At 46.3% G+C, this 13,003-nt stretch overlaps 1 protein-coding gene across 5 annotated transcripts in view; it reads left to right on the top strand.

Annotated features, from left to right (window-relative positions):
- PTCH1 (patched 1) overlaps positions 1–11,567 on the top strand; it is a 63,275-nt gene extending 51,708 nt beyond the window's left edge. For all 5 annotated transcript variants that reach the window (XM_042912800.1, XM_042912797.1, XM_042912802.1 and 2 more), the window contains 5 exons: positions 1,586–1,728; positions 5,074–5,173; positions 5,723–5,977; positions 7,564–8,119; positions 8,651–11,567. In XM_042912800.1, coding sequence (XP_042768734.1) covers positions 1,586–1,728; positions 5,074–5,173; positions 5,723–5,977; positions 7,564–8,118 — 1,053 coding nt within the window. In that variant the 3' untranslated portion in view covers position 8,119; positions 8,651–11,567. The remainder of the gene's footprint in view (positions 1–1,585; positions 1,729–5,073; positions 5,174–5,722; positions 5,978–7,563; positions 8,120–8,650) is intronic.
- Positions 11,568–13,003: the final 1,436 nt, after the last annotated feature.

Below are 13,003 nucleotides of genomic sequence, written 5' to 3'. Positions count from 1 at the left end.
TCCCAAAAGAAGAAAGGTAATTGTGTTGACCCTAAAGTCAACCCCACTCTGAAAGAGCAGATACACTTTAGAGAAAGTATGGACACTCATAGCACATTTTTGTAAACGTTTCTTTCTCCATCTACTCAGAAGAACAACCTTAGTGTTCTTCCACAGGCTACCCAAGGGATGGGAATGCCCCCAGTGTGTTATAGACCTTGATTTATTTTTTTTATTTTTTTTTTAAATTTTTTTTAACGTTTATTTATTTTTGAGACAGAGACAGAGCATGAACGGGGGAGGGGCAGAGAGAGAGGGAGACACAGAATTGGAAGCAGGCTCCAGGCTCTGAGCTGTCAGCACAGAGCCCGACGCGGGGCTGAGAGATCGTGGACTGAGAGATCGTGACCTGAGCTGAAGTCGGACGCTTAACCGACTGAGCCACCCAGGCGCCCCTAGACCTTGATTTTTAAGGGGCTGTGACCTGCAGTGTGCCCGAGCTATGTCATCTCGGCATGTCCCAGGGCAGCCCTTAACTTTCAGGCAAAAAAAGGACTTGTGCCAGCCTCAGTCCTCTCTTTTGGGGCCCCGCTGAAAGGCCAGGCAGGGTATAACAGTAACTGACTCATGTTAAAATGGTCCTGGGTCACACTGTCAAGCCAATAGTCTGATTGGTGTCAACAGCATTCTTGACCTAGCAGAGCTTTAAGAAGGTAAAGGAGGTGGGGATATAACCACATGGAGTTAAAATAAGCTTGAATTTCTTTTTTTTTTTTAATTTTTTTAATGTTTATTCATTTTTGAGAGAGAGAGAGAGAGTATGAGTGGGTGAGGGGCAGAGAGAGAGAGGGAGACACAGAACTTGAAGAAGGCTCCAGGCTCTGAGCTGTCAGCACAGAGCTTGACACGGGGCTCAAACCCACGAACTGCGAGATCATGGCCTGAGTTGAAGTCAGATGCTCAACCGACTGAGCCACACAGGCGCCCCAAAATAGGCTTGAATTTCAAGTCCTGTATTTTTCTTGTGATACTTCCATGGTGTTTAGAGAACACAGCAACAGAAATGCCACGTCATCCACGAGGAAATATGTACTTAGCACCCAGTTGCACGCAACCCTCAACTAAGCCTACTCGGAAGTAAGATCTTGACCTGCCACAAAATCAGAAAGAATGCTGTCATTCTCACACCACAGCTCTCCCATGTGAATGCTGTGTGCTCATTCAGGTTGGGGGGGGGGGGGGGGCGGGGAACTCAAGGGGAGTAGCAGTGAATAAAGGGACATTTTGCTCCTTTTTGTATAGTTTTGGTTTGGTTTTTAATTTAAAGTAAATATGCTTTCTGTCTTTTTTTCTCATTGTTCAAGATTTGCGTCAATATCAAATATGATGCAATATCATGAACAGGTCATTTTAGCGTAAGCCTAGATTTAGGTACCAGAGCAGCCCTGATTAAATAGCCCAGGAGCTAAATGGGAAGCTGTGAGGAGGTCCGTACAGGTCCATACAGACCAATTAAAACAGCTTGTATGTAGCATGCTGGACCAAGCTGACCATGGACCAGGCCCAGTCCGGGCATCTGCTCACCCCACGTCTTCTCCTTGCACAGGCCTTCCTAACAGCCATTGGTGATAAGAACCGCAGGGCCGTGCTTGCCCTGGAGCACATGTTTGCACCTGTCCTGGATGGCGCTGTCTCCACTCTGCTGGGAGTGCTCATGCTGGCAGGATCTGAGTTTGATTTCATTGTCAGGTAAGCAGAAGGGGAGAGAATCCTTATTTTTAAGAATTGTTACCACTGTTAGGATCTCTGTTGCTTACTTCCTTGTGTGTCCAGTAGACAGCAGCATGTCTTCATTGTGACTCTACTCTCCTTCCCCCTAGACTGATGGAGGTATAACTGACAAATCAGAATCGTAGTGTCTAAGGTATACAGCATGATGTTTTGATATGCCAACCAGTACATTGTGAAATGATTACCACAGTCTGTGACTCCACTTTCTCTTGCGTTTATTAATTCAGAGATATGCTGAGAGGTATAAGGAAAAGGTCTTTTTTAGAGGCCTTTTAGGGAACATCTTGGGGAGAAGAGACGGAGAGTCTGTGGCCAGCAGCGAAGACAGCTCCACAGCTTGAAACCAGAGGGCCACCCAGCACCCCGGCGTTGACCTGGGTTCCCCTCAACTGCCCAATTTTGATCTTGACTTCTCTTCCGAAACTATAGAAAACTTAAAAATACCTGAAATTGTCACCTACATTTCATTCTTTCAAGAAGCAAAGGTGGCATGCCCAGATTTCACATTCAAGTTCTCACTAAGATTTAGGGAGTCTTGGGTATGTGACTCTGGTGCCATGTGTTTGAAATCCAGGCCTAGTTTGGATACTTCTCCTTGGAACCCAAGGCAGGCAGTTTCTGGTAGATTTATGAAGAATGCGAGTTTGTGAGGTAGAAAAGAAGGGCCAAGGTTTCCTTCTGAAAAAAACTTGACAACTGCAGGGAAAGACCATTTTCTTGTCTGAAGAGCCTCCACAGCATCGTAAAGTAGCTACTCTTGGATGTGACAGTGCTGCTCTGTGGAGGGACAAGGCCAGAATCATCAATAAGTGAAAGGCCAGAATTAGAACCGTGGTAAAGCAGAACCAAATGTGAGACATGACTGCATTGTTTGGGATGCTTCAAATAATCTGGAGAGAGAATAGAAAAAGGCTTTCTTGGTGTGCATGCCTGTAATAGGTCTTTGATTTTCAAGTAAAAAGAAGAGGGTTTAAAGTTTCAGCCCAAGTTCCCTTATTACAGAAAAAAGATCTATCCATTGGTCTGTGGCATACCCCATAACCCGTTGGGCAGTTCGGCAACAGAGAGTTAGCCTTCCTTGAAGGAGTGCCGGAGTTTACTGTGTGTAGTTTAGTACAGGGTAAATGAAGAGGTAAAATAGCTCTTGCATCGTGGACCAGTACTTCTCACACCACAGAGTGCTTATGAATCATCCAAGGCTCTCTGCAAATGCAGGTCGGATTGCACTGGGTGCAGGGAGCGTGTAGAGTGGGATTGGCATTTCCAGCCAGCTCCCAGGTGATAACCCAGGCTGCCAGTCTTCTCTGCACACACTGTTAATCACCTGACAAGCCAATTAGTACATTCTTGTTTGCCAATACCAGGTAGATAGATGTATGCCTAAATTAGATCAAGGTTTTGGCCTGAGTTTTATTTTCAGCTCTTAACTTCACTTTGGCTTTTCCTTTATTTTCTTAGCACACACATATTCAGGCATTAGTAGATGTTTCTTTATGGTATAAAACCCGTGTCAAGCAGAGTTTCTTCTGTGTTTTTCCTCACTCGACACAATGCAGTTACAAGCACCTCAGTGCCATTTTACACAACGAATAATGTGGACCCCGACGGCCTCCATGTAGCTTACAGTCTCTGGGGGGAGAGAGAGTTCATGGCACTTCAGAACCATGGGAAACACTGAGTGTGATGGGGTCTCAGAGGATCTAACTCAGCCCTGTGGGGACGCCAAGTGAGACACAGAGGGGAAACGTAGCCAGAATTAGAGCAACCAGCTGGGAACCACGATGGAGGGCAGAATCCCAGCTCTCATCCAACCCATAGCTTCCTGTTCTCTCCCAGAGATATCAGGGTTCTTGTTTCAAGCACTTAAAAGGGCTTCCCATTTTCTAGAACTGGATGGATTAACCTGATAAAGCCCTCACTGAGGTCAACTAAATGAGCAGACATTGTATACGCTAAGCCGTCAGAAATCTAATTGGTCTGTTTATTCTACAGTTAGATGGATGGGATGCAAATGTCTTAATGCCTGCTGCTGATATATGCTTCAGCCTAAAGTTCCAGCAGTTTACATTAGAGCAAGACATTGGCGGCTTGGTTTTTACTAATGCAGTTCAGAAGTTTCTAGTGTTTACAATAGCTGCAAGGTATTTGTGTTTTTATAGGGAATCTCTCTCCTTTCATCTAATGTCGAAACATATATAGTCATGGCAAAGTTTGGTGCCTGTTCTGTTTTATGATCAAGAGGACCCTTAACAGATAGATATCTTGCCCTCCCTCTTCCCAGAACATCCTGAGCTCTCCGCCCCCCACCGCAGCCCCTCCTTGCAGCAAAATCGCCCTACACTCAGTTCCAGAAATGCACGTTTGCGTGGAGCCCACTCCCTCCAGCTGTGTGGAGTGTCCTCTAGCAGCTCTCCCGGGCTGACAGGTTTACCTTGGTATTCATGAAGGATCCCAGACCTTAGCCCTCAATGGTGGGAAAGCAGGGCCACTTGCGCACTCTCCCCTTCTTCATGGTGCTGCGGCCTTTATGTTTGAATTGGCTGACGCAAAACAAGAGTATTCAGAGATGCTAAATTGTTCAACAAAAGCTTGGCCCGCAGAGCAGCCCCCTCATTGTGGACCGCCCTCCCCCGCACAGAATGGGCAGCGTTTTCTCTGCAGAAAGCTGGTTCTTGTGTTCTAAAAAGGTTGCAATTGGAGCTGTTTGGTAAAACTGGAACTCACAGAATTCTAGGCAGAAAGTTGTGATTAATGAAAGCCCAGGGAAAGCCTTACCTGATACGCTAGAGACTTAATTAGAGATTCTGCTCTAAGATGCTGAAGCATTTCACAGTGGATTAGCTGCCTGCAGAAGTGGGCTGCTTTTCCTCCTGAGCTAAATTGTTTAAATTCTACACCCTTCACTTCATTTGTTTGCTTCTGCTGGGTTTTCACGGACGGGGCCCCTCTGCATTGTATTTGTGCTTCCAATCTGCTCAGCCATTCAGCTCACATTCCATATTTTTGTGTTTGTGTAACACATTCATAAATAACATTACATGCCAGGAGATTTCAGCAAATTAACAAACTAATTTTTCTCTCTTCCCTTCACGAACTAACACTTTGGGTTGTGGAATGTAGTCCTCGAGAGTCACAAGGTAAAAAGAGAAAAAAAACTAATGTCGTTCTGAACCACAGTCTTTTAAACTGTGTGGGTTTTGTTAATTTTGGGTTTTGACGCGCTGTGTAATATTTGGGCACGTGAAGGCTTGCTGCTCTTACTTTTGCCACAGTGAATGTTCCTGTGTCCCTTTTATCTTCAAGGTATTTCTTTGCTGTCCTGGCAATCCTAACAATCCTGGGTGTTCTCAATGGACTGGTTTTGCTTCCAGTCCTGCTGTCCTTCTTTGGACCGTATCCTGAGGTCAGTAATTATGCCGGGCTGTAATGGACAGTCCCCAGGCCACCTGAATGCTGTTTTTCCTTGTGTCACTGTTCGTTTAGATCTTTAGGCAGACCCACATTGCCGATTGTTTACTTTTTCAAAATATTTCAGTAATTATGAAGTTTTTCATAGAAAAACTATGGCTTTTTTCCTCTTCAATTTAATAGTTTGGGAGATGCAGGACTAGTTTTGTTTGGGTTTTTTAAACCAACTGATTGGCGGCCTGAGTCGTGTAGTTCAGTATCAGTGAAGCATTTTCCACTCAAGATGAATATCTGGGCTTGAATCAAAGGAAGAGGGGCACAGCCTGCCTTTCCAAAGTGTAAAAGCAGAGGGCAGCTCTTTTGCTCCAGCTGTCAGGCCTGATGGTCCTCGAGGTGGCAGAGTGGGGGAGGGGATAGCAGGAGAGGCTGGGGCAGTCGGGGGATGGGTGCAGAGACCCCTGAACAAATACTGTGCTTTGCACTTTAAGTGTGACCAGCAGGTAAATGGATGATCACACTTTTAACATGGAATCTCCTTCAATAGGTGTCTCCAGCCAATGGGCTGAACCGACTGCCCACCCCTTCCCCTGAGCCGCCCCCCAGCGTGGTCCGGTTTGCCGTGCCCCCCGGTCATGCAAACAATGGGTCCGATTCCTCTGACTCAGAGTACAGTTCTCAGACGACAGTGTCGGGCATCAGCGAAGAGCTTCGGCACTATGAGGCCCAGCAGGGCACCAGGGGCCCTGCCCACCAAGTGATCGTGGAAGCCACAGAAAACCCTGTGTTTGCCCGCTCTACAGTAAGTCACCCTAGAGGCCAGCCCCTGCCTCCTCTATGCAGCAAATCCCAGACAGATAGGATTTAAAAATAAAGTATAGGTTAGGTAGAATCCTATGAAATTGCCAATCTTTGACTCCAACTATAAAAACATGAGTTGCGTGTGGTTCTATCTCATATAGGTTAAAAAGGGCAGGGGTCAGTAACAGTAGCTACAAAAAGCATTGGTATGTGTCTTGTTTGGGCTAAGTATAATTTGAGTTTAAGGGCCAGAGGTAAAGCATGCTTTGCTTTTTTTTTTTTTTTAAGCCGTATATCATTTTAGAATAATACTTTTTTTTTTTTAATGTAGTGGTATTTTTATTGCCAACAGAATGATTTTCTTTTCCTCTCACTTCTGTTACTTTTAATTGCCCTTGGTACAAAATTATTTCAATTATTAATGTCCAAGATTTTACCAGAAGGAGCTGGAGGGAGCAGAGAAGCTTAGCCTTCAGTAATTCAGGACAGCCATAAGCAGCCTGGGAGCCCCTTCTCAGAGGCTCTAAGAGCCGCAGCCATGCTCCCTAGGATGTCCTTAGCCCCCCAGGCCTAGAGCACAGCACACAAAACCCGAGGAAGGTTCTAAGGCGCGTGCTGCTCCAACTCAGGGCCTCCTGCTGTCCCTCCAGGAAATGGGTATTCCAGTCCCAGGCCAGAGCAGCCCTTCCATGAAAGAGAGAGAGGCCAACCAAATAACCTAAATTTTCCTCCTCTTACCCCCCGTGACGATGCCTGCTGAGCTGCAGTGTGAATCTGGTTTTGTTCAGCGGGAGCCTAAAAATAGGTACAAGCTGAACGACTTTGAAGTTGGTCACGGTCCTTTTGATTGATGTGGCCACTGTGTTGCTCCATGCTTTGTATAGAGACCCAGAAACCAGATTCCTAACAACCGGACAGAGCAGCACTGCCCCATGGAACTTTCTGCGATGATGGAAACGCTCCCTCTGTGCTTGCCAGTATAGTAGCCACTCACCACATGTGGCTGTTGAGCACTTGAGATGTGGCTAGTGCCACGAAGGGACTGAATTTGGAATTGTTCTTAATTTAAATGCAAATAGGCATATGCTCCTAATGGCTACCGCCCTCAACAGCATAGGTATAGACAGTCCTGCCGACGTGCTGCATTTGCGCGAGCCGGAGCCAGATGCTCAGCAGTTCACAAAGAGGACGAGCTTGGGATCTGACTGTGCGGCACAGGGTGGAGTGGCAAACCGAGAGGGGGGCAGCCCGGGTGCTCTCCAACCACAGCCCTGCATTTATGGGCAGCAGCTGTATGTGTCTGGCCAGCTGTGCTACAGAAAGCCTAGACATAGGGTCCAAATAAGGCCTCTGCCACGTCGTGGAGGTTCTAAAAGAACAAGTTTTTCTTTTGTGGGTGGAAGGCCCAGTTGGCTCCCGGGGGCCTCTCCCAGCCATTTGTGGGGCTGACTGAGCACTTGGTGAAGAGCTGTGTGTGGGTGGCCGGCGGGAACTGGAGCCAAGAAGGGAAGGCTGGGAGCGGCGGGGGGCGATGCCCTGCCTGGGGTTAGCACCCCGCCTGTTTTAACCTGCCCTCGCCCTCTGCAGGTGGTCCATCCCGAAGCGAGACATCACCCACCCTCAAACCCTCGACAGCAGCCCCACCTGGACTCAGAGTCCCTGCCTCCAGGACGGCCAGGCCAGCAACCCCGGAGAGAACCCCCCAGAGAAGGCTCACGGCCACCCCCCTACAGACCGCGCAGAGACGCTTTTGAAATTTCTACTGACGGGCATTCTGGCCCTAGCAATAGGGACCGTGCGGGCCCCCGGGGAGCCCGTTCTAACAACCCTCGGCACCCAGCATTCACTGCCATGGGCAGCTCTGCGCCCAGCTACTGCCAGCCCATCACCACTGTGACGGCCTCGGCGTCCGTGACTGTTGCCGTGCACCCGCCGCCTGCCCCCGGGCCCGGGTCCGGTCGGAACCCCCGAGGGGGTCTCTGCCCGGGCTACGGGGACTACTCTGAGACTGACCACGGGCTGTTTGAGGACCCCCACGTGCCTTTTAACGTCCGGTGCGAGAGGAGGGATTCCAAGGTGGAAGTCATAGAGCTGCAGGACGTGGAATGTGAGGAGAGGCCCCGGGGCAGGAGCTCCAACTGAGGTATGTGCGGCCGGTGGGTGGGCCTCGGCAGCAATGGAGGGGCACCCAGGGGCACGGAGGGTAGAGCTCCCTGGGGGTTCTTTAGGCTGCATCCTTGGTGAGCCCCTCGGCATTGGCATGTCCCCCACTGAGCCCCAGGGACCTCTCATCTCCCTGGCAAGGATGCCACGTCCAAGCTTTGCCATCCTCGGGGAACCCATGGAGCCCCAAACTGGGTGTCTCACCTCGCTGCTCACCTGTTGAGGGTTAGTGCAAGTTAACAAAGACGCTAACAGCTGCACCTTTCACCTGGTTTTCAGGCTTTATAAAGCCCCGCCACAGGTATGTATGCCACACATACAGCTCGATGCGTCGGTTACACAGTGAACACATCCGTGTCGCCAGGCCCCAGATCAGCCTCTCATGCCCTCCACCCAGCACCCCCAGCCTGAGTTCTAATACCACTGAGCAGTTTGCCTACTTCTGTGCTTTCTGAATATACAGACTCATATACCCATTGCTTAGTTTGACTTCCTTTTTTTTCTTTCAAAGGGTGAGTAAAATCTGAAGCAAAGAGGCCAAAGATTGGAAGCCCCCCCCCCAACCCCCCCGAACTGCTTGAAGAGAACTGCTAAGAGTTATACAGATGTGCGCACCGGGAGAGCAGTTCAGTGTTACTGTAACCGACTGTATTATTTTGTGAAATAGTTCTATAAATATTTAAGAGGTGTACACATATGTAATATACGAAGGAACCGATGTAAAGTAGTGAGATCTGGGCTCTCTCCACTCCTACACCCCGAGTGGGCGGTGGGGAGGCCACAACGGGGCCCCTCCTGATTTGTACATTGGTCTCTGTGCCACAACCAAGCTTAACTTAGTCTTAAATTTCAGCATATGTTGCTGCTGCTTAAATATTGTATAATTTACCTGTATAATTCTATGCAAATATTGCTTATGAAATAGGATTATTTTGTAAAGGTTTCTGTTTAAAATATTTTAAATTTGCATATCACAACCCTGTGGTAGTATGAAATGTTACTGTTAACTTTCAAACACGCTATGCGTGATAATTTTGTTGTTTAATGAGCAGATATGAAGAAAGTACGTTAACCCCGGTGGCTTCTCCAGGTGTAGTTGGATGCGATTCTGTTTGGCTGTGCGTGTGAACACGTGTGTGGTTTCCCAATGTACTGTACTGTGATTTTTTTTTTCTTTTTTTGTTTCTTTTTACTGTCTGTAACCCTTCGTGGGCTCCGTCCTAGTTAGGCTGGAAGAGTCAGGATATCTTTATAGCTTGGTGCTGGTGGAAAGCTAGCCCTGAATGTCGCCTTATCCCTCTGCCCGACTTGCTTCAGGTACGGGGCGTCTCTTACGATCATTGGCTGCTATCCAGACACTCCTAGTTCATGCCTCAGAGGAGATGGGCTCCGCTGTGTGGGTCATTGTGGTGGACGTTGGAACCTCAGGGTTTAGAGCTAACATCTGTTCATCTTCATTGGTGTTAAAGAGTTCTAGAACGTGCTTAGTGGTGAGCCTCACCTGAGCCATGAATGTTACTCTAGAGTAGGCAGCATCATTGTACCTCTCGTGACACACACACACACACACACACACACACACACACACACACACACGCCCACACACCCTCAAACGTTCAAGAGCAGATTGGAAATCTTTTGGAGACAATGATCCTGCTATGAGTGGAAAAACCTGTTGATTCTGGGTCCACAATAAACCTGGAGGTGATGTTTTGAGTTCCTACAATTTAAACTCCCCTCTTCCTAAATTGCACAGTTGGTGGGGCTTTCTAGATCTCTTTGTATCTTCTTTAAAAATAAGTAGTGAGCATCCAGTGTGGTGGTATGGAGTTAGAAGTTCTACAGGATGAGAGCTTCAGAAGGATCCTTCTCAGTGCGTTAATGTTAACATTATGAGTACACACTTCCTAAATAAACTGTGTCCCTCCTCTCAACCTTATTAGTGTTCTTTCAATGTGACATTGATCGAAGAGCAGGGAGATGTTAATTGCATACACCCCACTGAAGAATGTATATGGAGGCAGATCTATCAACCAGGCATTATTTTTAAAGATTTGCTTCTGTATCGATTCTGTTGTCTTGCTTTGAGGTTTGGTCTTCCTCAGCTCTTAGCCAGAAACCAGCAACTGTCGGGGAAGCAGTGGATACCCGGACTAAGCTACTGTAGGAGCACAAAAATGGCAGCTTCCATTGTGCCCTCCTGTTTTACACGGAAAATCTCAGTCAAAAGTCAATGGGCTCCCAGTAGTACCGAGCAGTATAGTGACCTCAGACCCTAAAACTTGCCACAAAACTGTAAGATACTAATTGTAAGCCACCTGTGGCCGCCAGGTGTGTGTGTTAATGTGCCAGGGGCCCCGACGGGCCCACGTCTACTGTTTGGTGCCTCTGTCAGCCACACTGTCTGTCCACCTAATAGCCAGCTCTGCTCAGAAAACTTAGGTCCTGCGTTCAGGAGAGAGATGATGCAAAATTCTGAGGTCTGCTTCCCTCTGGCTCGTGGCATGCCCTCCTCGCTCCTTTCCTGAGCCCAGCTTGTGTGGCGCATGACAGTTTGCACAGCCCTGCTTTCTGCACAGTGTAGAACTTTCTCCCGTAGTCACATTGGCAAAGGGAGAACTCGGGGGCTGGCAGGCAACTAGAATTTCTCTCTCTCTCTCTCTCTCTCTCTCTTTCTTTAAAATAGTTTTATTTTGTCTGTCTTGTTTGTTCATTTGGATGTTTTAATTTTTTTTAAATCTTTGCTGATATTTATAATTTTGTATCATAAGAATGTTTTCCTACAGTATTTGTCATGCCAGTTTATAACAAAAAATGCAGGGATTTTATTTCTATTGGAAACACTATTACAGCTATGTTTTACTTTTGAACAGAATTTTTATTTGTATAGAGTGCTTACTAATGTTAAATAGTTCAGAGTATATAACATCTTCATTAAAGACTCATGGTAGGTTTTAGTGTAAGGAGTTTAAAGGAAATAAATATTCAAACTGGGTCTCATTGTCTGCCAATTTTGGCAGAAATGGGTTTGTGTCATTTCAATTACAAAGATAAAAGTATGCCATATAATTTATTTATATGAAAATTTATTTTTGTAGTGTACATAGTAGTCATCAAGTCTTTTGACAGAAGTATATTTTTAAAGAATTTATATGTGATGAATCCATGATGTCTGGAACTTTGCTGAGACATGAGTGGGGCACGCTTTTCATTGTAAAGTACAGCAAGGAAAAGAAAATGCTTAACAGTGTTAAGAGAGTGAGATGGAGTAAATATTCATGCAATTGTGTATTAGTTACCATTTGTGACCTAGTGTGGTTCTCATTTTAAACCTTGGAAGGCAAAAATGTACAAACTCTCTAAATATTAATGTTCAAACACTGATAGAAATTCTAACATGAATAAAAAATAATATAACTTGTTGGTTATGTCTTTGTTCATGGAATGTTTTTTATTACAGTGTTTTATGTAGGCAGCACGTCAGACCATCATAAACTTTGTTGATTTGTCTTAGTAACATTGCTAAAGAATCCTTTCCTGTTCTACCTCATGGAGGCATTGTTGATATATGAAAAGTTCTAGGTTTTTATTTTCTGACACCGAGAAAGTTCCTCAATTACCATTCAAAGTGATCCCCTCCTCATCACTTAACATCTTTGTGATGCCTAATAATTAGAGGGAACATTTATAAAGATAAATTTGATGACTATTAAAATAAATGGAGGTGCCATACTTAAATAGGAGGGCTGACGATACGGGACTGATTGAACCTGATCTAGAATGTTTTCTTCTGAATGTTTATATGATTACATCCCATCTTTACTAGAGCCATGGAGAAAAGACCAGGAATATCGTAGCGATCTGAAAGCAAAGAGCGGTGGGGAAGAACTCAAGACCCAAACTGTTACAAACACATGGTGAGAGGTCGGCAAACTGCAGTCCATGGGCTTCCTCCTGTTTTTGTAAAAATTTATTAGAAGACAGACACACCCATTGACATACAGATTGTCTGCCTATGGCCTCTTTCCAGCTACAGTAGCAGAGTTGAGTAGTTGTGACAAGTGTACAGCCTACAAAGCCTAAAATAATTTACCGAGTGGCCCTTGGGAAAGAGTTTGCCGATCCATTTTAAGATAGGGTCGTCCTAGGCCGATGATACTCAAGTGGGGCTCATGGATCAGCAGCATTGGAGTGTCTTGGAAGTTTTCTAGAAAAGCAGAACTTTCACTGCCACCCCAGACCTACTGAGTCCTGGGAGTGAGGCCAGGAATTGTGCTTTAACCAGCTGTCCATAGTTCTGATGAACGAGCAGAGGCAATCCCTAAATTCCTTCCAGCTGAATGTGACCATGGTTCTATTATTCGACTCAGGCTACACAGCCAATGCAGGCCAGATCTGAAAACAGCATAGACATCCCAACTCCTCTGGGTGGTCTTTCCGCAAAAACGCATGTTCATCCCTGGGAAACAGTGGAGGAGACCTGTCAACTGCATTTGTGTCTGGGAGGCCAGAGAGAGGAATTCCTTTTTGGTGCTCTACTACCGCTGTGGGGCAGGACCTCAGTGGAGGGTGTAGGCCTCAGACCCTCATCCACCCTTCCTGCTGAGAGGGTTACGTACAGGTGACCAACTCTGACTTGGGCAATTCTCTTGAAACCCTGGAGCTTCTTTTTCCTCATCCGTATATAAACTAAAGATAACGCATATCCTTTACAGACATCTGAAGGTCAAAAGCTGTGATGGTTGTGATGAGGTCTGGCCCAGAGGGGACAGTAAGAGTCAACTGAAAGAATTGGAATCTCTGTGGACCCTACACTGAATAAGATGCTTGGGTAATATAATGTCTTCCTTGATAGATGCTTTAT

The sequence above is a fragment of the Panthera leo genome, chromosome D4 (assembly GCF_018350215.1).
Source record: "Panthera leo isolate Ple1 chromosome D4, P.leo_Ple1_pat1.1, whole genome shotgun sequence".
NCBI lineage: Eukaryota > Metazoa > Chordata > Mammalia > Carnivora > Felidae > Panthera > Panthera leo.
The sequence above is the reverse complement of the archived record's forward strand: the minus strand, read 5'-3'. Positions and strand labels throughout refer to the sequence as shown.